The following is a 23,667-nucleotide window of genomic DNA, read 5'->3' on the forward strand; positions in this document are numbered from 1 at the left end:
ATAACATTGTAAAGGAACTATATTCCAATAAAAATTAATTAATAAAAAAAGGTACGATAATCATTCTTTGAAATATTTGGCAGCAGACAAAAAGAAAATTATCAGAACACTTAAGTGCAGGTACCCTTCTAAATACTTAGGCACACGTAATCCTCACCCTATAAAGAAGGTATTATTGTCAAGCCATTTTATAGATAAAGAATAGAAAAATTAAGAAACTTGCCCAAAGTTCATTGGACCAACGGTGATCCTGGGGTTTGAACCCAGGGAGCAGTCATCCTGGCTGCAGAGCCCATGCTCTAAGTCATTATGCTGTTTCACCACTTGATGGTGAGATGGTCCTATAAACATCAACAAATTTATCAGACCTAACATTTAGTTGCAGCCCTTCACATGGCAGGCACTGTTTTTAATAGGTGACATGTATTATCTCATTTTGTCCTCATGACAACTTTTTTAGGGAGGGAGATACTAACTTCTAAAATCTCCCTTTTACAAAGGAGACAATCAAAGCACTGAGAGGTTAAGTAACCTGCCCACGGTCACACAGCTAAGAAGCAGTAGAGACAAGATTCAAACCTATGTAATCAGGTTCCAGAGCCCGCTCTCAACCCCTCTGCCCTAAGTCAATAAATCACAACAGTATGAGAAATACAGTTCAAACAAATTAAAAAACCCACAAGGGCTTCCCTGGTGGCGCAGTGGTTGAGAGTCTGCCTGCGGATGCAGGGGACGTGGGTTCGTGTCCCGGTCCAGGAGGATCCCACGTGCCGCGGAGCGGCTGGGCCCGTGAGCCATGGCCGCAGAGCCCGCGCGTCCGGAGCCTGCGTATCCGGAGCCTGTGCTCCGCAACGGGAGAGGTCACAGCAGTGAGAGGACTGTGTACTGCAAAAAACAAACAAACAAAAAACAAACAAACAAAAACCCACAAAACAATGTTTTCTAGAAGTCCACGTGTAAGCATATATTAGAATAAGTACTCAAATGTGAAGTAGAAAAATGCAACCACAAAACTGAATTAGTGATATAAAATATATACTAACTTAAAGAAAACCAGGTCTCTGCATCTCCACATACATAGAGAACTGTCTCGAATGATATTTATTACCCTGATGAGTCGTCATCTGGGAGGCAAGGGCTGCAGCCAGCTCCAGGAGTGGGGCTGGCTGTCTAAGGGGACTTGAGACCTATCTGTAATGTTCTAATTCTTTTTACAAGAAGAGTATATTCCTGTATTATGCATAATTAAAAATTAAGAATGCCCCAAAGAGTCTACATGGATATATACTAAAATGGTACCAAGAACCATCTCTGGGTGGTAAGATTTTCTTAGTTCTTTTCTATAATTTATAAATTTTCTACCAAGAGAAAATATATGACTTCAGAAATCAAGGCAGCGGAGGAAGGAAGGGAGCAAAAAGAAACAAATGTATCATTATTGCCCCAAGATCATGCCCCCAACTTCTCCTCCTGGTCATCTCCAGTTCCTTCTCCCAGATCCACCAGGATGTCCTGGTCCCCAGCCCCTTCCCCCAGAACAGCTTACTCCCCACTCACTGCTCTCTGTGCCCCACAGTGGTGCAGACTACATTGCCCCGTTTTGGATGGATATGTGGGCTTGGCCATGAACTTCTCCAGGGTGGGCCCTCCGTGCTGGCCTCTGACCTCCCTGCAGGCTTCACTCCAAGCCCTGGTCCATGGGCATCAATCAGTGTTGATGGAATTTACATCGTTCAGAGTCCTTCAAAATAGAAGAGGAGAGGATCCTTCATGTCCACCTTTCCCTCCCCACCTGGGAGCCCCTGTGAGTTCCAAGGGTCTTCTGACTACCCCTCCCACCCCCATGTGCCTCCAAGGGTGCATTGCCAAGTCCACTGAGCACCTACTATGTGCCAGACACTGTTCTGGGCACTGGGATTGGCCCACAGGGACATGCCCAGTAAATAGCAAAGACAAGGATTGACCCCAGCCTTCAGATGCCATATCTGATACTGACCCCAGATCCTCAGACCCCAGACCCATCAGTGATTAAATTCATGGTTTTGTTAGAGTCCCCACAGCACTCACAGTTAATTTCTCCAAAGTCTACAGCAATTTACTTCACAGCCACCCTTCACTGTTCTTGGTTCTTCCTTGACCGAATAAACACTTAAGGTAACAAGCAGAAGAAATGAGGGAAAATAGGTCAGATCTCATCTGAACCTATAAAGCCAAGATGGGGATTATTATATTACTTCATGGGCTAAGTAAAAAAATTATGTATTTTAAACTATAAGACATCTTTCATGATAAATATATAATGGCTTATGAATGGTTTCCTTCAAATAATGTCCCTGTTTCCAAAGAGATAGAACTTTAATTCACAAGTTTGCTTGTCTGACTTTCTAATGTACACACCCTGCCAATTAACATCTGCAGAAAGCAAGGATTTTTCCGTTAGTAAAGTCCCTGGCCCCATGGAATGTGCATTCTGTTAGGGGAAGTTAGAAAATGACAGGTGCTCAGGAAAAAAATTAAGCTGGGAAGGGGGATGGGGTAGGTTTCTGAGGGGGAGAGGATGAGACTTGAAGGAGATGAGGGAGGGAGCCACTGACAAAGCATCCCAGCCAGGCCAGGGGACCAGAAGTGCAAAGGCCCTGAGGCAGAACATTTTTGACAGTCCTGAGGTACAGGACTAGGCAAATGGAACTGGGGGGAGGGAGTCATGTAGGGCCTTGTAAGCCAACATAAGTACTTTGGTTTCTACTCCAAGAGAAGTGGTGAGCCATTGGAGGGTTTGGAACAGATGACATGTTCTACCAGGATTAGTCCGACCGCTGTGTTAGGAACAGACCAAGGTTCTAGCTGCACTCACTTGAATTCTCTTGAAGCCTCTTGAAACGTTGTTGTTATTGCTATTAAGTATTATTCATATTAATAACAGTTGTGGAACTTGGCTTCTGTCCAAGACTGAGCTCTGAATAAGCATTTTATCTGGGCCCAGAGGGACAGGGAGGTGGCACAAACCTGGAAACCGAGTTTTGGGATTATTCACCATCCTCAAGGTCAGCCAGCATTCAAAGTCACCATAGCAACAGCTCCGACGCTTCCTGACACTGAGGTCCACAGCCCTCCTTGCTGCTAACAGTCGCTGGAGGGCCCTGCCTTGGGCTTAGTGTATCGCTTTGTTTCTTCTGTCAGACAAATTTGGAAAATACTGCTTTAGTACAAGATGTTCCCATTTTATGGCATCCTACATATGTCTAATTATCTCCAATTGTACTATGAAATTCTCAAAAACATCCTCACAAAATGAATTCAACTGTGCCTTACTATAACTTATAAATGCATTCCAAATAGGACTTTTGGTAGTAGGGAAATTGGGGACAAAGTCAATGTCCTAAAAATTCAAACTAAGGCTTTAGAAAAAAGGGGGGAATCACTGCTTATAGCAGTTCATGCTAACCCCGAATTGTTTTCCCAAGGGCCTGTCTGTCATCTGTGAACTTAAAACTACTTTCTAGGATCTGAGCAAAGCAAGTCTGATTGTCTTAACTTTTTGATGCGCTGGTTGGTTGACCAGTAAGACTAAATTGGGATTTCCCGCAGAGTGCAATGAACTAAATTACCACTAGATGGCAGCAGACATCCAGTAAAAGTCAATCCCTTTTTAAACTGTAGTCCTCAGACTTGCAGCTATGAACCACAGAGCTGAGATCTATGGCATTGGGAGGGGGAGTACTTAGAATTCTGGGTAACCATAGCTAAATTATGTTGCTGATTTTTAAAAAACGTATCCAGCTTTCAACGTACCTACGATCCCCTGCCCCCCAACCCCTTCCCCCGGGGACTTACTAATGAACCAGTTCTCAAAAGGGGATTATTTTGTGCCCCAGGGGATGTTTGGCAATATCTGAAAATATTTTTGGCTGTCACACTAGGGGAGCGCTACTGGCATAGGGTAGGTGGAGGCCAGGGATGCTGCTAAACACCCTGCAATGCCCAGGACGGCTCCCACAACGAAGAATTAACTGACCCGAAATGTCAGTACTGAGCTTGAGACACCCTGGATTACATAACAAAGTCCTGCTTCTGATGAAGTGAGGCTGGGCTCCCTGGGTCTCTACTTTTCTGCAGCCTGGCCCCCTGTCCAGGGAGGAATCACTCAGTGATGCTGCAGCACTGAGTTGTGGGAGGACACCGGAAAATAGATCCCATCGCTGCCTGACTGTCTGATCTTCTTGGATCTTTGTCTTTCATTATTTTGGAAAATTCTCAGCTATCTTCTTTTCAAATATCTTTTCTATCCATTTTTTTTTCTCTCTTCTCCTTCTGGGATTCCAGGTACACATATATTGGACATGAGATATTGTCACACATCTCTTGGATCCTCTGTACTGTTGTTCGTTTTTCTCCACTACTTTTTCTTCTTATTTAACTTGGGTAATTTATATGGCCCTCTCTTAAAGTTCACTCATTCTCTCCTCAACTGCCTCAGATCTACTGAGGAACCCATTGGAGTTATTCTTTTTTTTTTTTGGACAGTCCTATTTTTACTTTTATTTATTTAAAAAATTTTATTAAAGTATAGTTGATTTACAATGTTGTGTTAATTTCTGCTGTACAGCAAAATGACTCAGTTATACATATATATATTCTTTTTCATATTCCTTTCCATTATGGTTTGTCACAGTATACTGAATATAGTTCCCTGTGCTATACAGTAGGACCTTGTTGTTTATCCATCCTATATATAATAATTTGCATCTGTTAATCCCAAACTCCCAATCCATCCCTCCCCCACTGGCCCTCCCCCTTGGCAACCACAAATCTGTTTCCGTTGGAGGTATTCTTCATATCTTACTATTCTTTTTAATTTCTAATATTTCCATTTGCTTCTTTCTTAGAGCTTCTGTCTCTCTCCAGAAATTACCCATCTGCTCTAGTAAGTTTTTCATAGAGTTATTTAGATTCCTACTTTTGTAGTTCTAACACCTGGGTTATCTCTGAATCTGGTACTACTGACTGCTTTGCCCTTTTAGTGTGTTTTTTCCTCTCTCCTTTTTTTGTGTGTGTTTATAATTTTAGATGAAATGCTTGACACTCTGTGTAGGGGGTAAGAAACTGAAGTAAATAGTGTTTATGACTGGGGATGGACATGCCTCTTCTACTAGACTGGGGCTTGTGTGTGTGTGTGTTTGTGTGTGCATGTGACTGTGTGTTGGGGGACTTGAGGAATTTAGTCAGGAGTTGAGCAGAGCTTGGGTTTTGGTGTTGCTATGGTTCTCTTAAGTGCACCACCTGCTTCAAATTCTTTTTGTACTACCTTGTGCTGAGGGGGAGGGCTTGCTGAAAGGTTTCACTCAGTGTTCCTGTTTTGCCCTCAGTTTTGGGCCTGCCCTGTGCACCTGCCCCTCCGGGTGTCTCTCTCCACACGTTCTTCCTCCCCCAGTGGTGGATTTCTGCTGCTCAGTACTTACTGCTTGATAACTTGGTGGTGGAATCCAGGGGCGGGTTCTTGTGTCCTGGTCCAGCCGCAAGCTTAGGCAGGCCCCCTGTCCCTTGGTCATGGACACAGAGTTTTCTCAGTGATTCTCCCCTCCCCTGCAGTAAAAGACCTTTAATGATTGGGGCCCAGGATAGTGTCCTGTCCCTTTCCCAGTAGTAGAGGGTTTTTTAATTTTCCTTTCCCTCAGCTTCAGTAGGTCTTCCCCAGGGCCCAAAAGGGAATGGGTTTGCTGCCTTTTCCCAGTGGTTAAGGGATTTTGTTTCTTAGGGGGAGAAGTGTCTGGGCAGGGCTTCAAGGCTGCACCCTCTGGTCTTACTACCTGTTCCCAATATTTCTCACAGGTCCCTGATAGAGGTCCATGGAGAAGGGCCTATAATGAGGCCCTGTACTCTCCTGTGGGTCCGTGGCTCCTGACGATTTTATACTCTCATACTCACCCACATTTGGCCTCTAGCCCTTGATTCGAATTTTTAGAGTCATTGTACTCACACATGTGGTGACTCCATCTTCCATCTGTCGCCAGACGGTAAGCCAGTGTTCACTTCCCATCTCTCCTCCTCCGTCTTCCCTGAGATTTCAGGGTCATTGTCGGTCCTGCAACCTCTGTGAACGAGTCAGAGAAAGTCAGGATTTTGAGGAGAATCCATTTGTTTCTTTCTGTTAAGGTGGGAGTGGCATTCCTTAGAGCTTTCTATATCCCCGGAGGCAGAAGTCACCCCAGGGATTCTGAAAGAGTCAGTTTTCAGGTGACACTTCAGGGACTCACTTCAAGGTGGTCCCTGCTTGGACCTGATGGGGTCCAGGCTGCAGAAAGGGTTCAGAGGAATTGCTGGAAGAGACGGCCTCAGGGAGGGGCCTGGGAGGATACTGTGTAAGTTGAAGAAAGAATTGTAGACCTGTGGGAGGGTCAGTAAGGGCCACACAACAGTGCCACAGTGTCACCATGGCAAGTCCCCCTCTTTCCCACTCCAGGTACATCCTCGGTCTGTGCCCCCTCCATGTCTACAGGCGGCTCCACATGGAGGAGAGGGACACTGCACTCTGGTTCCCTCACATCCACTTACTGGAGTTGTTGATGGCCCAGAGACATGGAGCAGATGCAGTGTCCCCCTCAGCCCCTCCCAGGGCCCAGCCTACTGGACTCTTCCTGTCCAGAGGCCAAGCCACAGCTGCCCGAGTCACCTTCCTGCCAGTGGTGCCCTCTCTCATCCTTCTCTCGCTAATGAGGATGACTTAATTCCAGCCCAAGACAAAGACACTGACTTGGTCTCCAAAAGAACATTTATTTCCAAAATTGAGGCCACAGAAACAGAAATTCCCCCTCCCTGACCTCTGCTACTCCCATCAGATAATTCCCCAGCCTCCACAATAAGATGCCTCTTTGGCCCAAAAACACCTTCTATAGAATACCCCTGCCTGGGGTCCCACAAACGTCCAAGGCCAGCTGAGCCTCTCGTTCACAGCTCAGCATGTTTTAACTGGGGTGGCTTCTTTGCCGCCTCCTTGGACAGGAGCTCGTTCCAGAAAGCCACTTCCTTGTCTTTCAGCTTCTCAGCTGCCTGGGTGGTGACACCAATCTGAAGGTACCCTTATTTCTGGTCATACAGTGGCCAAGGGGGATGCCCCTCCCCATTGGGATTCCTGGGAACAGAATCACATAGAAATTCCCCAAAGCTACTGTGTGGCCCCAACAACCCTCAGAGATTGTCAGGGACCCTCTGGCTTCATCTCTGCCAAAGGCTCATACGCCTCCAGAGACAGGAGGCTGACCATCTCCTGGGCAGCCTGTCCACTGAGGGAGCTCTCACATCAGGGGTCACAGGGCGGGGAGTTTGCCCAGCACACGTTGAAGCTCCTCCCACCCAGCAGACACGCCCTGCCTCTTCCCAAGCCTGCTCCGTCTGTGCCACCAGCTCACCCGTTCCGAGCAAAGTTGGCCCAAAATTTCATCACCATCTTGCTGAGATTGGTCTCCTCTTCTGAGGCACCATCTGTGGGGAGGAGACAAAGCCATTGCTACTCAAAGTGTGGTTCAGGGGCAGTAGCAGCCCTTGAGAACTTGTTAGAAATTCAGAAACGGAGCCCTTACTCCAGACCTACTGAGTCAAAACCGCATTTTAAGAAGATCTTGGGTAATTCAAGTGCACTTTAAGCTTGACAGTTACCGACCTAGGTCGGGCTCAGTGAAGGGCTGTAGTCAATCCATAAACTCGCTGGGTCACAGGGCCACACCCCAGGGTTTCTGCTACAGTAACCCCACCTCCCAGGATACTCTCCTTTGGGTCTTTTTTCAGTCTCCTACACCTACACACATTTTCATAGAATCTGAAAAATAACCAAGCTGCAAGGCCCCCAAAGAGTCACCCAACCAGAAAATGCCCAGAGGCACTGCCATGTACAGTCCTGGGTTGTGTCACACACGAGTTGTCAGTAACTGCTGAGGGTTAAGACATTGAAGACATCTGTGAAAAGTCTTTCTTTAAAATATTATACTCTTAAGTGTATTAAAATATTAAAATATATGAGTTTTAGATAGATAGATAGATAGACGGTTGGATAGACAGACACATATTAGTCCTGATTCAAGGTTAAGAGCAATTCTAACCTTACTCTCACGTACCTTCTGATATGCTCTTGTGAGTGCGAAGTGAATGGTGGCATTCTAGCCCTGAGCAGGGCCCTGCAGGTGACCCACCTCCTGTCTTACTGATGCCCAGGTCTGGATTCTTAGAGTGACCATGGATGAGGGCGCAAGGATACACATCCTCCATCATGCACATTAGAGCAAGAGAAAGGTTGGGACTCTTTGTCCTTCAACTGTGTTATGGTGAATTCAGGAAACTAAGACCTGGAGAGAAGGAGGAAATTTCCCAAGGCCACCAAACCAAGACTTGAACCCAGATCCCCTAACTCCAAGTCTGTAGTCACCAAAGGGCCATCACCTTTCAAAAATGGAGTCCCGAAGACCGAGAAGAGCTCATCCCCATGGTCCCCTATCACCGTCTTGGGTTTCATGGCTGATGAGAAGTTTGGGCGATACTGAAACTCATACATGTAAGTGGGGGCTCCGGCATCTGGAAGACATGGATTCATGCACAGTTCACTTCAGCAGACGCACACCTGGATGGTATCAAGGGCTCCAGAGGTGGGTGGGAGGGGCGCTGTGAGCAATCAGGAAATTGGGGGCATGCCTGGTCCTGAGTGAACAACAATATTAACAGAAGTTGCCCGTTGTGAGAAGCAACTGTATGCCAGATCCTGTGTGTTCCTGCAGGAAGCCCCTGGTTATCAGCATAATAGAGAAAAAGATTTTTGGAAAAATTTCGTGACTTGATTAAGGGTGCATAGTTGGGGGAGGTGGAATAGGATTTGAGCCAGGTATTCATTGAATGAATAAGTGAAGATAGAATGAATGAATGAATGAAAGTTGAAACCTTGGGTAGATCCATTCAAAATAACTATAGTGGCACTAGTTCAACTCACATAAGCCCCTTCTGATGCATTCATACACAAGGACGTCTATATGCACACACTTTACACTATTATATTTCATTGCTAACAGGTTAGTCTTCATTCCCTTGGAGAATACCTGCAGCCTGACAGGTGTCTTCTATTATGCACATTTTTGAGTGTTTCTGGTGTTTTTCACATGTATTCCAAGAAGAGTGAAGTAAATCCAAGTTGCTAGTCTGAAAGTGCAGATATTTAAATACAAGCCTATGCAGAAAGGGGACAGTCTATTCTTTGTGTCTCAGGAAACCACAATTCAGCATTTCCTTTTCCTCTGTCATCTCACAGGTCTTGCTTCCTGCTTGGCCCAGGGAGTGTTAAGGTAGTGGCAGAAGGAAGAAGAGGCCGAGGAAGGGTACAGCTCCTCCCTCCTCCTCTCCCCTGCCCCTACGCTCACCACCCCTCTCTAAGCCCCAGGAAGATGTCAGTTTTCCTGCTGATGCTTCAGCAGCGTTGCCCATCTTGCTCCTTCAGGGCTAACTCATGGGTCACCCGCCTGCGGAGCTCTGTGCTTTGCACTGATCATTATGCCCAGAGCGAGTGACTCTACCCGGGAAGGGTCAGGCCCCAAGTCAGACTGGCGGGGAAATATCACACTTTTTCCCTTCCTGGGGACAGAATCACATTTGGAAAATGCAGAAAAAAGGAATAAGAACAAAAAGATCACATCTAATCCCACCGCTCAGAGAAACCTCTGTTGATATTTTAGCACTTATCTCACTTATGTATATAAAATTAGGATACTATTGTATGTTATTCATATGACTATAATAATTGCTTCATATCATTAAATATTTGCCCACAAAGTAGCTTAACAATATATGCCATCCCCACAGGAGGATGTAGAATAATCTATTTAATTGCCTCTCTCACCCCCCATCATTGCACTTTGGTTTAGCAAGAGGTGTTTTTTGGAAGAAACAATCCTTCTGTGGTCCCATAATCCACTTATTAAACAGTTGCTTCAAGGTCAAGCAGAAATTGCTGTAAGGAGGGGTTTTATCCTTGGCTCTGCCACTCAGAATTTTTAGAATGGAACCCACAACCTAGCCAGAGAGGAAAGACCTTTTGTGAATGAGAGAACTTAATTATGGCAGCATGCTGCCCAAAATATATTCTCCTTCTTTGTTTCCTTTTTTTTTTCTTAACTTTCTGCCTTAAACCTCTGAGATTTATTAAATTCCTACAACCACAACACAAGTCTTCAAAAGAAAGTAGGCACAGAGGGGCTTCCCTGGTGGCGCAGTGGTTGAGAGTCCGCCTGCCAGTGCAGGGGACACGGGTTCGTGCCCCGGTCCGGGAAGATCCCACATGCCGCGGAGCAGCTGGGCCCGTGAGCCATGGCCGCTGAGCCTGCGCGTCCGGAGCCCGTGCTCCGCAACGGGAGAGGCCACAACAGTAAGAGGCCCACATACCGCAAAAAAAAAAAAAAAGAAAGTAGGCACAGAATTGAATAATAACATTTAAGAACAATAAGAAAAGCAGAGGGAAGGAAAGCTAGCAATCAAAAATACGCAAATTAAAAGTGTAATTTTCTTTTTGGTTAGGAGGGGCTTATGAAATTAGCAGCATTATTTTTATCTTTTAATTTTTTAAATTAATTAACTAATTTATTTTTGGCTGCATTGTGTCTTTGTTGCTGTGTGTGGGCTTTCTTTAGTTGTGGCGAGTGGGGGCTACTCTTTGTTGTGGTGCACAGGCTTCTCATTGCAGTGGCTTCTCCTGTTGTGGAGTGTGGGCTCTAGGTGCAAGGACCTCAGTAGTTGTGGTGCATGGGCTCAGGAGTTGTGGCTCACAGGTTCTAGAGCACAGGCTCAGTAGTTGTGGGGCACAGGCTTAGTTACTCCGCAGCAGGTGGGATCCTCCAGGACCAGGGCTCGAACCTGTGTCCCCTGCATTACCAGGCAGATTCTTAACCACTGTGCCACTGGAGAAGTCCCTATTTTTATTTTTTAATCTGAGTGTCTCAACTGAGAGAATTAAGAAATCCACACTCTTAGAAAAGGGAAACCCCCTGCGCTGTGGTGGGAATGTAAACTGATACAGCCACTATGGAGAACAGTATGAAGGTTCCTTAAAAAACTAAAAACAGAACTACCATATGACCCAGGAATCCCACTACTGGGCATATACCCAGAGAACACCATAATTCAAAAAGACACACGTGGGCTTCCCTGGTGGCGCAGTGGTTGAGAGTCTGCCTGCCAATGCAGGGGACATGGGTTCGTGCCCCGGTCCGGGAAGATCCCACATGCCGTGGAGCGGCTGGGCCCATGAGCCATGGCCGCTGAGCCTGCGCGTCCAGAGCCTGTGCTCTGCAACGGGAGAGGCCACAACAGTGAGAGGCCAGCGCGCGTACCACCAAAAAAAAAAAAAAAAAAAAGACACACGCACCCCAATGTTCACCGCAGCACTATTTACAATAGCCAGGTCATGGAAGCAACCTAAATGCCCATCGACAGACGAATGGATAAAGAAGATGTGGTACATATATACAATGGAATATCACTCAGCCATAAAAAGGAAAGAACTTGGGTCATTTGTAGAGATGTGGGTCATTTGTAGAGACGTGGATGCCTCTAGAGACTGTCATACAGAGTGAAGTAAGTCAGAAAGAGAAAAACAAATATCGTATATTAATGCATGTATGTGGAGCCTAGAAAAATGGTACAGATGAACCAGTTTGCAGAGCAGAAATTGAGACACAGAAGTAGAGAACAAAGGTATGGACACCAAGGGGGGAAGTGGCGGGGGGTGGGGGGGTGGTGTGATGAATTGGGCGATTGGGATTGACATGTATACACTGATGTGTATAAAATGGATAACTAATAAGAAAAAAAAAGAAATAAAAAATAAACATAGAAATAATATTCATGGGCTTCCCTGGTGGCGCAGTGGTTGAGAGTCCGCCTGCCGATGCAGGGGATGCAGGTTTGTGCCCCGGTACGGGAAGATCCTACATGCTGCGGAGCGGCTAGGCCCGTGAGCCATGGCCACTGAGCCTGCGCGTCTGGAGCCTGTGCTCCGCAACAGGAGAGGCCACAACAGTGAGAGGTCCGCGTACTGCAAAAAAAAAAAAAAAAAAAAAAAAAAAAAAAAATGTTCATGGTGAGTATCCAAGGATAATGGGACTGTGAAAGACTTTCTGTTTCTTTGAGATTATCTGTACTTTTCCTTTTCTCCACTTTACGAAATATAAAATCATTTTCCTCTGAGTGTTCCACTATGAAACCAAGATATGCTTTTAAAATGCAGTAATAGCACTGACCCTCTGCTCAACTGTGAGGCAGCTGGAGGGTTTCTAACAGCTCCCAGCGCCTTCTAATCTGGTTTTCCACCTTTGCTTCCCTCGGTGTCCCCCAACTCCCATTCCCACATCAGGCTCCCAGGTCGTGTCTGTGTTCCATTTCCCGGGTCCCATCCCCCCTTCCATCCTCCTTCCTCTCTCTACCCCTCCTCCCCCAGCCCAGCTCCATCCTCAGTCCCAGAGGCTGCTGCCCTCCTTCCTGAGCATGAACAAGCCATCAGACCTCCTCAGAGGAGGGCTCTGACCTGTTCTTAGTGCTCGTGTCCCCTTGAATTGTAGATCTGGCTTCAAGCCAAATAATGACATTGCACCCAACTTCATGGTTGCCTCTTTTTATTCAGAATTTACACCACCCCTACTTCCCAAGAGGAGCGAGGTGGGTACTAATGGTAAAATGATTAGGAAGGAGAGTAAGAGCTCAACCAACACAGGACAGGAGGAATGTCTCCGTTGCAGCCGTGGCTGGAGATATGGCCCCAGGATGCTAAGCTGAGCTCTGAGCTTCCTGTGGGCCAAGGAGAGTTTGGCCATAACTTTCCACCATCTGATGCTGCACAGAGTAGGGTCAGTCTTGAATCCAGGTCCCATGACTAGACTGGCTGGTCTGCAAGGGGTCCCATCGGTAGCCACATCAGGGCCAGGAACACTTACAAGAATAGAGACACTTTCCCCTCCTGCTGACCCTCCACAGATGGTCACAGAGCCTGGATCCCCTCCAAAGTTGGCAGTGTTCTCCTGGACCCAGTGCAGTGCTGCCAACTGGTCCAAGTGACCCCAGTTCCCCCGGCTGTGTTCATCCCCTGTGCTGTAAGAGGACAGGGTGGGGTTGAAAGCAGAGATGTCACAGCAGGGCCCTCAGGACCACAGATGGGGCTGGGGGGTCTGGGTGAGCCTTCTGGAAGAGACTGGGCTTCCACAGCCCTGACACTGGGGTCTTCACCTGCCTCCCATCCTGCAGCATTGTTCCGCTGTAGTGCTCTATACATCCATCCCACATCTATTCATTGAGCATCTACTATTCTACAGTTCCAAAGGGAATTCCAGGAAGAAGACACAGCACGTGCAAAGGCCCCAGGGTCCAGTGAACAAAAGTGTGAGTCTAGGACATACAGCTACAGAGGGCCCTGAGGGCCTTAGTAAAGATGTCAATGTCATCTTGAGTAAGTTAGGAAGGCACTGCAGGGATGACATGATTCCATTTATGTCTTAAATGATTACTTTGGCTACTGTGTGGATCAGACATGGTGTAAAATAGCAGGGTTATAAAAGTAGGTGTTATTACAACAATCCAGGGGAGACACAGAGTGCTCTGAACAGGGTGACTACAAGGGAGGAGGTGAGAAGTGGCTGGATTCTGAATATATTGTAAAAGTGGAGCCAAGAGGACTTGCTGGTGACTGGATGTGGGGTGTAAGGAAAAGAAAAGAATCCAAGTGCCCACAGGGTTTTATCCTGAGTAACTGGAAGGGCGGAGCTGCCTGCAGCTGAGCAGGAGGCCCTGTGGAGAAAGGAGGAGGGTTTGGGGGAGTCAAGGGTTAAGTTTGTCCGTGGAAGGAAGAGGTGCCCTCAGGTGTCCCATGGGGATGGCAGGAGGTAGTTAATGATGTACATGCTGGTTTTAAAGGAGAGAACCAGTGGGACAGAGAAGAAGATGCACACAGAGGCTGAGACGGGGAGGGGGAGGGGCCGGGAGGGGCCGAGAAGGAGCAGCCATGAGGGAGGAGGTGGCCAGGAGCCAAGAGAAGGACATTTTTCAAAAAGATTTGAGGGATGACGTGTGGTTACTGCCAAGGCTGGGCCACTGGTGACCTGGACCAGAGCAGTGTGGTGTCTGGTTGGGGTGAAACCCTGACATGGTAGAGGAGAGCCTGGGGGAGAGGAAGGGGGAGTGTACGCAGTTATACTGTAACTGGGAGCAGCCGTGGGCTGTGGGGGAAGGAGATGAGGAGTCTCAGTAAAGGTGACACATCCTGGGACATGACTCGCCTGGGACAAGCCTCCTCCAGCCCATAGGTCTTTCCAGTGAGATGACCACCCCTCCCCCAGCCCACCCACCAGCCATCTGAGGGTAAGAGGTCCTGGGGCTGGTGCATTCAGAAAAGGCTCAGTGACTGTGCCTGCAGGAAGTCCGGTTCCTGTCCCCACGGAGACTCCATGGAGGAGACTCAAGCCTTCGCTCACGCATGTGCCAAACTCCACGAAGGAAATGGGGTGAGTGGGCCCTACACTCCTCCCCGTAGACGTGTCCACTGGAGTCAGGTGCTCGTTACAGCCTCCAAGTTCCAGCCGCCCATTCCTCCACCTACAAGACTTTACGGAGCTCCCACGTGAGTCCGCTCCTTCTTTACTTCCCCGTGAGGTAAGACGTATAAGCCTCTAACTGCTGCGCTGCATGTTAACTGTCATCTTACAGGTATGCAACATGCTGGGCAGCACAGGTGAAAAAGAGATGAGCATTTCAGACGAGGTAACATTTGGGTTGGGCTTCGCAGGAATAATAGGAGTTTGTCAGGCACATTAGGCATTTTACATGCAAGTAAGTGGACCAGGGTGGTTGGGGAAGGAGAAGGTAGGTAGAGCCCAATTACGAGGGGACTTGCATGTCCTAGTAGGGAACCTAGCAAAGATCCCTTTGAGGGCTTGCAGGACCAGAGTGGGGTCCTAGCACTCCCACACTGAGGGTCAATGGGCCATGAGGAGAGTCCAGTGTCTTACCTGAAGAATCCCCAGATGCCCAGGCGGTACTGAATGGTCACCACCACCACGTTTTCATGGGCAGAGAGGGCCAGCCCATCATAGGTTGATGCCCCGCCCAACATCAGACCTCCTCCGTGGATCCACACCATCACCTGGACGGGGAGGAAGCAACCGTACAGGGCATAGGAAACAGAGCTGGGAAAGACCTCAAGAGGCTGTCTGGTTTGGTCATCTACCCGTTCTCCCAGCTGTGGCCCAGGCCACCACCCCACTCAGTGCACCCTGGCTGCCCCTGCCGGTCTCCCCTGCCTCAGTGCCACCTCCTGCCAGTGCTCTTCATGCTGAGAACATCATCATGGGAACAGCCAAGGCTAAGAGCATCATCTTCTCTCCAACACTCCCACCGTCCTCACTCCTGGACCCCTCACGCAGCTCAGCACACTCCGCATGCAACAGCCCTTGGTTAGAAGCTTATTTCAGCCTCACCTTAGTTACCTTTTGTGGGGTGAAATAAACTTCTCACGTGAATGGTGACCATGTCAAGAAGCACACGCCCCGGGTGGTACCTCTTCTTAACAGGCCTTTCTGCTGCCTCCTCTGTTCCCCAAATCTCACCCATCCTCCAAAGCCCAGCCTAAAAGCCACCTCCTCTAAGAAGTCTTCAATCATCTGATGAATATGATCTGAAAACCTACTAGGTGCCAGGGACTGTGGTAAGAATTAAGGATGAGAGTGGACATGACAATTCATAATGCATGGTCCTGAATTTAAAGAGTTCACATAGCAAGAAAGTGAGAATGGCTAAAATAATAGTATAATGATTTTGTTAATAAAAAAATCAAAGAACTCATACATGAACTATGTGTCAAGTACTGCTCTAAGCATTTAAAAATAAACCATCCACGAGATAAGGACTACTATTGTCCCATTTCACAGACAGGAAAACTGAGGCACTTAACCACCCTGAGGTCACTCAGCTAACAGGCGGTGGAGGCAGGACTTGAACCCAGCCAGTCTGGCTCTAGAGTCCACATGTTGAGCTGCCCAGCACATGGCAGCCAATGGCCACAGTGCAGTAGGCTGGCTGTTGGGGCAGGAGGAATTTCTTCCCTTCAACTCTAACTAATGCAACAGCAAGACTTGCCTTGTGTGCTGTGTCACATACTGACATAAATCTTGATATTCATCATTGAACACTTGTGTGTGATTATCCCTGATTTGAGGAAACAGAGCCAGGTCTCTCAGCTAGTAAAAGGCGGAACCAGGACTTACACCCAGACCCTGCGGTTCCAGAGCCTGTGTCCACAGTAGAGGTTCTCCAGCTTCAGGTTCCTGGAGCCCCTGCTCCTCCTACATCTCTGATCCCTGCCTACCTCCGGGCAGAGGGACTGAGTGTGCAGTCACCTCTGAGTCCAGGCTGAGCCAATGGCTGGCCAGCAGTGATTTGCTGAAGAAACTAGTCCAGCTCTGTGCAACCCAGATGTTAAGATCCTCGAAGGCAGGGGCTGTGTGGTCATGGTTTTATGTTCTTTCTTTCTCTTAACCCCCAATTCTAGCTATGCATATGGGGGCACTGAGTATGTACTAGGGGAATGAATGAATGCATGAATGAATGAATGAACAATTGTCCCCACCTCTTTGAGCCCAGTATGTGCAGGGCCACCTTCTAGTCACAAGTTCGCAGATGCCCTCCTCATCTGAGCACCATGCCAGGGGTGTTCCTGGGAGATGGCTGGGTGCTCACACCCCTCCTGTCTCTACCCCACTGACCCCTCCTTTCCCAGCAGACCAGCCCCACCCTCCAGCCTGAGTCTGGAAGGCTGCCCCATCTCTGGGCTTCCATTTATTCTGGAAATGCTGACTCACTGGGTCATCAGCTTGTGTCAAAGTAAATTAGGAAGTGAAATTATCTACAATAACATCTTGATAGTTGGCAAAGGCAAAGGAAAGTGCTTCTCTGTTGCTCCAGGCTCAGCACCCTCCACCTGTGACACTGAGACACTGAAAGTTTGTCAGAGAAGGTCTTTGTGTGCTGAGGAAAGGCCACACACAGGCTCCACTTGCTAGTGTGTGTGTGTCAAAGAGCGTGACTTGAAGATCAGGAGACTGGTGCTCTAGTCCTGCCAACCGTACTCTGTGACCTCTCCTTCCCCTCACTGGGCTTCAGTTTCTCTATCTGTAACACAAGGGTTGGGTTGTTGGCTTATCTCCAAGATTCCTTCCAGCTCTGACTTAATTGGAAATTATGTCTTAGCCACCCTGGGTATCAGATTCCTAATATAACAATTAAGAGTAATCCTCTTGTCCATCTATTAGCATGAGAGACCTTAGACAAATTAAAATGTTCATTACAGACGTACAGCAAACTCCCCCAGAGGCCCTATGTCTGTCACTATGGGAAACTGAGGTGTGGAAAACCTGTGTTCCCCGATGTCAAGTTTGGCTGTGGTGGTAAAGAAAGCCCTGGGGCCCCTGGGGAACAGCCTGGGGACGCTGGAACAGCCTTGGCCCAAGACGCCCCAACCCAACACTGTCTTCATCCCCTTCCAGTCTACACCAGCCTTGACCATTTGTTCCCACTGCTTACCGGTAGCCTGCTTCTCTTCCTCAAGTCAGCAGGAGTGTAAATATTTAGGTAAAGACAGTCTTCGGAAAACGTGAGGTTAATGTTCTCCTTTCTGTTGGTAAAGAGCTCTGAGATCCTCAGCCCCGCCACTGGGTCTTGGGAGCACCTGGGAGGGGCAAGGAGAGAAAAGAATTCTTGAAGTTCAATCAGAGCTGACCAAGGAGATGTCTCCTGTGGTCAGGCCAGGTCTTGGCCCGGGAGAATTAAGCCTGTAAAGAGAGTTGTTCTTACCAGATTCCAGACACTGGAATGCATAGGAGGGTACCTGGGGGATCACGATGGAGGGACCTGGGGCTCACCAAGGTCTCCCGGGAGAGTGAATAGTGAGAAGGCCCGGCACCTTCCCCTTCCAGGAGCCTTCAGGATGCCTTGTGTCAAGAAGAGGATGCTGCTTATATGCCTGGGAATGGATCGTTTCCTGCATGTCCTGGTCATGGCTGACTCTCTGCTGGGCTCTGCATAGTGAGTGCGGGGTGACCACGTTCCTCTACCAGGTAAACCAGGTGTTCCAGTCCATGGATACTTCCAAAATCCATGAGCAGTCACTCTATTGGTAGACATTTAAGGCATGCAACAGGTCAAGGACAAAATATTTGTGGTGCAACATTAGGATAACTTTATTCTAGTCCTGCCTCAGCCACTTATGTGCTGGGTGATCTTGGGTGAATTCCTTCTTGGCTCTGGGCCCCAGTCTGCCATGTCTAAGTGAGGGGAGTGATTTCTGTAAGGGTCTTGCAGCACTGACATGCTAAGATTCTATCATCAACCCATCTGGTCAAGTGCTATTTGTTGCCCATATAATGGATCTTAAATATCCAACAGAGATAATTGGTAATATTTAATCTTCAGATCAGCTCCATGATATAGGTTCTACTAATATCCCCATTTTACATTTGAGAAAACTGAGGTACAGAGAGGTTACAGAACCTGCCCAAGGTCACACAGCCAGGAAGAGCCATTCTATGAAGTGCTTATGTTTCTGAGGACATTATAAGCAACACTTCCAGATTCCCAGAAAGCAGGCATGACTGCCCCCAGTATGTCAGTGAGGTAACTGAGGCACTGAGGTGTTTGGATGAAACAGCTGTCAAGTGGCAGAGTCAGAGCTGCAAAGACAGCCTCTTGATTTCCATCGTGGGGGAACTTTCCCCAGATCACCAAGGCAAAGGGCATATTATTCATATAAGAAGAAATTCAAAAATTAAAAAAGGGAAAGAGAGTTCAACATCACTAGTATTCAGATAATTGCAGAATAAATTTTAAAATTATATAAATAATTATGATGATAATTATTATTATTTTCCCTATCCAATAGTCAAAACAATTTCTTAATAATCCCAAGCATTGGCAAGGGTCTGGTGAATGAAAGTTTTCATATATTAATGGAAGGAGTGTAGTTAGAACATTTCTGGAAGGAAATTTAACAAAAGGTGATACTCTTTTCCTCAGAAATGTCATTTCTTGGAACTTATCCCAAAATACTGTGAATGTGCATAAAGGTTTGGCTACATGATGTTCATCACGGTGCTAATTATATTATCAGAAACATCAAGAACAACTTAATGATCCCAAATAAGAGATTGGGTAAATAAATTATTATTCAGTACCCAGTGTAATATAATGTCAGGCTGTGATATTTAATGACATATAACGATGTTCATGATACATTTATAAATGAGCAAAGCAGGCATTCAAAGTATCTGTATCCTGTGATATAATAAGAAATATATTTTTGGTCTTCTTCCCATTTCTGGCAGAGCTCTTAAAACCCTTGGAATTTCCTAAGTGATGAGAGTGATAAATGTGTCTTTTGTTGTGTTAATGAGGTGATTCGGGACCTTACCTAAGGATGGGAGCTGATTATCAAAAGAACCACATGTGATTCCAGGTTTGGAATATTCAGATCCACCCCCCTGACTTCTGGGGAAGGGAAAGGGGCTGGAGGTTGAATCAATCACCAGTGGTTAATGATTTCATCAATCCTGCCCATGTACTGAAGCCCAAAAGGCTAGAGTTAAGAGAGCCTCTAGGTTGGTGAACCAGAACTCTTCCAAGTGCCAACGTGCTGGGACCAGAACTCCGCAGGACAGGAGCTCCTTTGTGCCTCACATTATGTATCTCTTCATCTGTCTGGTGATTCATACCCTTTAATATTCTTCATAATAAACCAGTAATCTAGTGAGTAAACTAGCATCCTGAGTTTTATGAGTTGCTTTAGCAAATTAATGGAACCCGAGGAGGGGGTCATGGGAACCTGTGACTTATAGCCATTTGATCAGAAGCAGAGGCAACAACTTGGACTTGAGATATCATCTGAAACAGAGGGCAGTGTTGTGGGACTGAGCCTTTAACCCATATAATATGATGCTGTCTCCAGATGGTTAGTGTCAGAATTGAGTTGAATTGTAGGACACCCAGATGGTGTCAGAGAATTGTGTGCTGGTGTGGAAAAAAGAAAATAAGCATTGGAATTGTGTGCAGAACCTTACGTGGTTACATTTTAAGGGATAAAATATGCAATAGGTAAGAGACTACAAAAACAGAATCTAAAATATGAACAGCAGTTCTCTCTAGGTAGTAGAAGTATATATAATTTTCATTTTCTTACCTTTACTTCCTCACTTTTTTGTAATAAGGATGTATTACACTTGCAATCAGGAAGTAAAAACAGTGAATATTATAAAGAAAGGAAAGAAGGGAGAGAGGGAGGGAGGGAGGGAGGATGGCAAGAGTAGAGGAGAGAAAAGAAAGAAAAGGAGAGGAGAGGAGAGAAGAGGAAAGGAAAGGACAAGAAAAGAAAAGAAAAGAAAAGAAAAGAGCAGGAAGAGGCGGGACCCTGGAAATTCCCAGAAATGCCTTGCTGAGATGAAAAAGGTCTGAATCCATGCACGTAGATATCCCAGGTGTCCTGGGGGATGACTTCAACATCTTGGCCCAACATGGCCAGAGTGACCAGGGTACACCAACCAGTACTCCACTCCTTACTAGGTAACAGTCACACCTGGGAGTTAGGAACGTGACTGGTCAACACCCCAAAAACTCCCCACCTACACATCTGGCCCACCTCACTCCTCAACTACAGCAAAGTTCAAGACAGGAGAATAAATAGAATCATTACTTCTGATCCCCCTCACCTGCTCAACTCTTTATTTTATTCCAAAGCACTTATCCTACTCTAACATATTACATTACCTATTGCTTTGCATATTTTTCAGTGTGTCTCTCCCTGCTAGAATTCAAGCTGCATGAGGGTGGGATCTTTGTTCTGTTCACTAATGGATCCCAGGAAACTAGAACACGCCTGGCACACAGGAGGTGCTCCGTAAATATTTGTTGAATAAATGGCTCTAGAATGCTGTGAGAGTTCTGAAATGTAAGGATCTACAATATCTTGAGGATTCCAAAACAAAGTATGAGCCACTCAGAGGATTGCCTTGGCTCCTTCCTGCATCCTTTTGAGGCTAACATCCCCACTGGAAGATGCCAGAGTCACACCTTGACTTACATGGGAGGGTAAGAGGTGGTATTCTTCACGAAGATCCATGGTTCTGCAGGCTGCGGCGGAGCAAACCTCAAGGCTCCAACAGGGGGCTTGGCAAAAGGGACTCCCAGGAAAACGGCCACAGGCTGTGCAAAACCTTCTAAGCTGACATATTTCCCCAGGACTCTGCCCTGCGTGGTGTCCACAACAGGCGGTGAGGGTGGTTGCCCTGCTGGACATTGAGAGGAAATGAGGACATGTCAGTGGTGAAGGTGTGAACTGGACTCTGGGTGAATTTTGTTACTTTTGCCACGTGATCTTGAATGTCCCCTCAACTCTCTAAGCCTCAGTTTCTTCTTATGTAAGAGAGAGTGAAGCTAACTGTCCTTCTTAACTCACAGTGCTCTCTGAAGGAGCGAATTGGAATTGGAGGTATAACAGCATCCAATAAGACATAAATGCAAAAAGAAGAGCCACTGGGAATGAAGAAGGCATTCAGTTTCCACACTTAGCAGCATGTAGAAACAATCACTGGACGCTGGTGCCGAGCTGTACGCTGGATGAGAGGATGAACAAGAGCAGGCTGCTCTTCTCAGAAATCTGGCCTTATGTGGAGGATGAGCCACATACATACCTGACCCTACTGCTGGGAAGAAAGTGGTCCATGTCCTGAGAGAGGTACCAAGTAAGGTGCCATAGGAGACAGAAGAGGGAGCGAGGCCTTCTGACTGGTGGCTTCATGGAGGCAGTGACCTTGGAGCTGGGACTTGCAGTAGTGGAAGGAGTGACAAGGGGAGGTGGAAGAGGGTGCTTAAAGGTATAAACAGAGATGAGATTGTGCAGAGGTGAAGCTCTGCGATAGCAAAGTGCAAGAACTGCTTGAGGAAGAGCGATTGGCCCATTTGGGTCAGGAAGAGTAATGGGGGAGGAACATAATCCTGGATGAGACAGGTTCATGTCTGGGAGGGTCTCAAACGCCAGGCCAGTGATTCGGGCTTTATTTAGTGGGTAAATGAGCAGCAGTGAACCGTCCTGGAGTAAAAGAGAGTGACACAATCAGCTTGAAGAGGCCCCTTCTGCTGGCTCTGAGCAGGGTCATCCAGAGGGAGCGACACTGGGGCTCAGATTCCATCTGTCCCCTTCTCGTGGAGCAGACAGTTCTTTCTCACTGAGCTGAAATGCAACTCCCTGCAGCTGCCACATCAGTCCTGGTCCTACCTGCTCTGGGATATCCTGAACCTTCATGTGACAGGCAGCCTTAGTGACCCATGTTCATACCCATCCCTCAAGTCTTCTCTTGTCTGTCCTCAACAGCTTCAGTTTGTTTAAACATCCTAACAGGAAATGATTTCCAGCCTCTCATCCTCCCAATTGTTCCCCTTTAGATATACACAGAAGGTCAAACTCTCTCTCAAAGTATGTGGCCAGAACAGAAGAGAATAACCCAGATTTGGTCTTACAGACAAATCCGATGATAACCTTCAAGAGAGATGAAGTGGACAGATGTCCAAATGGCAAGGGTGAAAAAGTGGGCGATTGGCTGAGAGGTATAGGCAATCCTGGTAACGGCAGCAGTTACCACTTGTGTTATATGTAATGTTTGTATATTGAGCACTTACTATGTGCTGCATGGGCATTCCAGTTCCTTTAAACTAATCTTCACAAAAGCCTTGCTAGGTAGACATTAATATGTCCATTTTACAGATGAGGTAACTGAGGAAATGGAGGCAGCCAGTATGGACTTTCTAAAGGTAGAACTGGCATGGCCCTGCCAGGGGGTAAACAGCACTAAGGGAATAATCTGCCCCTAATTTGGTTCTTACTCTGCTCTTACCCTCAGTTCCAGGCCTCTCACAGTATCATAGCACCAGGAGGAAGATAAAATCCAGTGGAGCCTGGGCTGTCAGTGCACTGACAGCCAGAGAACTGGCTCTGGATTCAGGAGATAGAGAATTCAGAGCATGATTTTCCGGTTGACCTTGGGCATGTACATTTCCCTCTCTGAGTCTCAGTTTCTCCATCTATAAAATGGCACAGATGCATTCTGAGGTCTCTTGCTGCACCCTTGTATTAACCAGGTCTTTTATGTTCTGTATTCTGATGCCTTGACATCTGGGGCCTTGCTGATTCTGAAGGGATTGCCCCTCTCAGAGTTCGCCCATCTCTAATGATAGGAATGAACTTCCCCTTCAAGTGTGCCGGAGCCTATACCCCAACTACCTTCTTTACCAGGCCCTCCACATCTGGCCACTGTCATCCTGCCCTAATCACTCCAGGCCAAGTACCTGACAACTGTGGGAACTCCCTAAGCCCCAGAGCCCATTGCAATCGGCTGCCAATCCCAAACCTGCTTATCCTGCCTCACCTCTACCTTCCCCCCAGCAACCAAGATGAAGGTTCTTGCACACAATTCCTCCTTCCTTCCTCTGCCTCCTGATGCACCAGGTGCCTCACCTTGTGGCCCACCATGGTGGTGTCACGCCCCCTCCTCTGGGGAGCTGTGGGTAACAAACTATCTTTTCAGTGGCAGTTGGCTCCTGATCTGTGGCCTTACCACA

At 47.1% G+C, this 23,667-nt stretch overlaps 1 protein-coding gene across 1 annotated transcript; it reads right to left on the minus strand.

The window, feature by feature from the left end:
• Positions 1–6,693: 6,693 nt before the first annotated feature.
• Positions 6,694–22,354, minus strand: LOC309794752 (carboxylesterase 1D-like; the record flags this gene model as incomplete). Its single annotated transcript, XM_082606643.1, is given in 11 exon segments — positions 6,694–7,077; positions 7,081–7,129; positions 7,407–7,479; positions 8,431–8,591; positions 12,733–13,110; positions 15,021–15,154; positions 17,590–17,734; positions 21,134–21,341; positions 21,509–21,585; positions 21,744–22,141; positions 22,328–22,354. Coding segments are annotated over 11 exon segments (1,782 nt in total). The 3' UTR covers positions 6,694–6,945.
• Between the last annotated feature and the right edge of the window lie 1,313 nt (positions 22,355–23,667).

The sequence above is a fragment of the Mesoplodon mirus genome (assembly GCF_964341445.2).
Source record: "Mesoplodon mirus genome assembly, chromosome: 19".
Lineage (NCBI taxonomy): Eukaryota > Metazoa > Chordata > Mammalia > Artiodactyla > Ziphiidae > Mesoplodon > Mesoplodon mirus.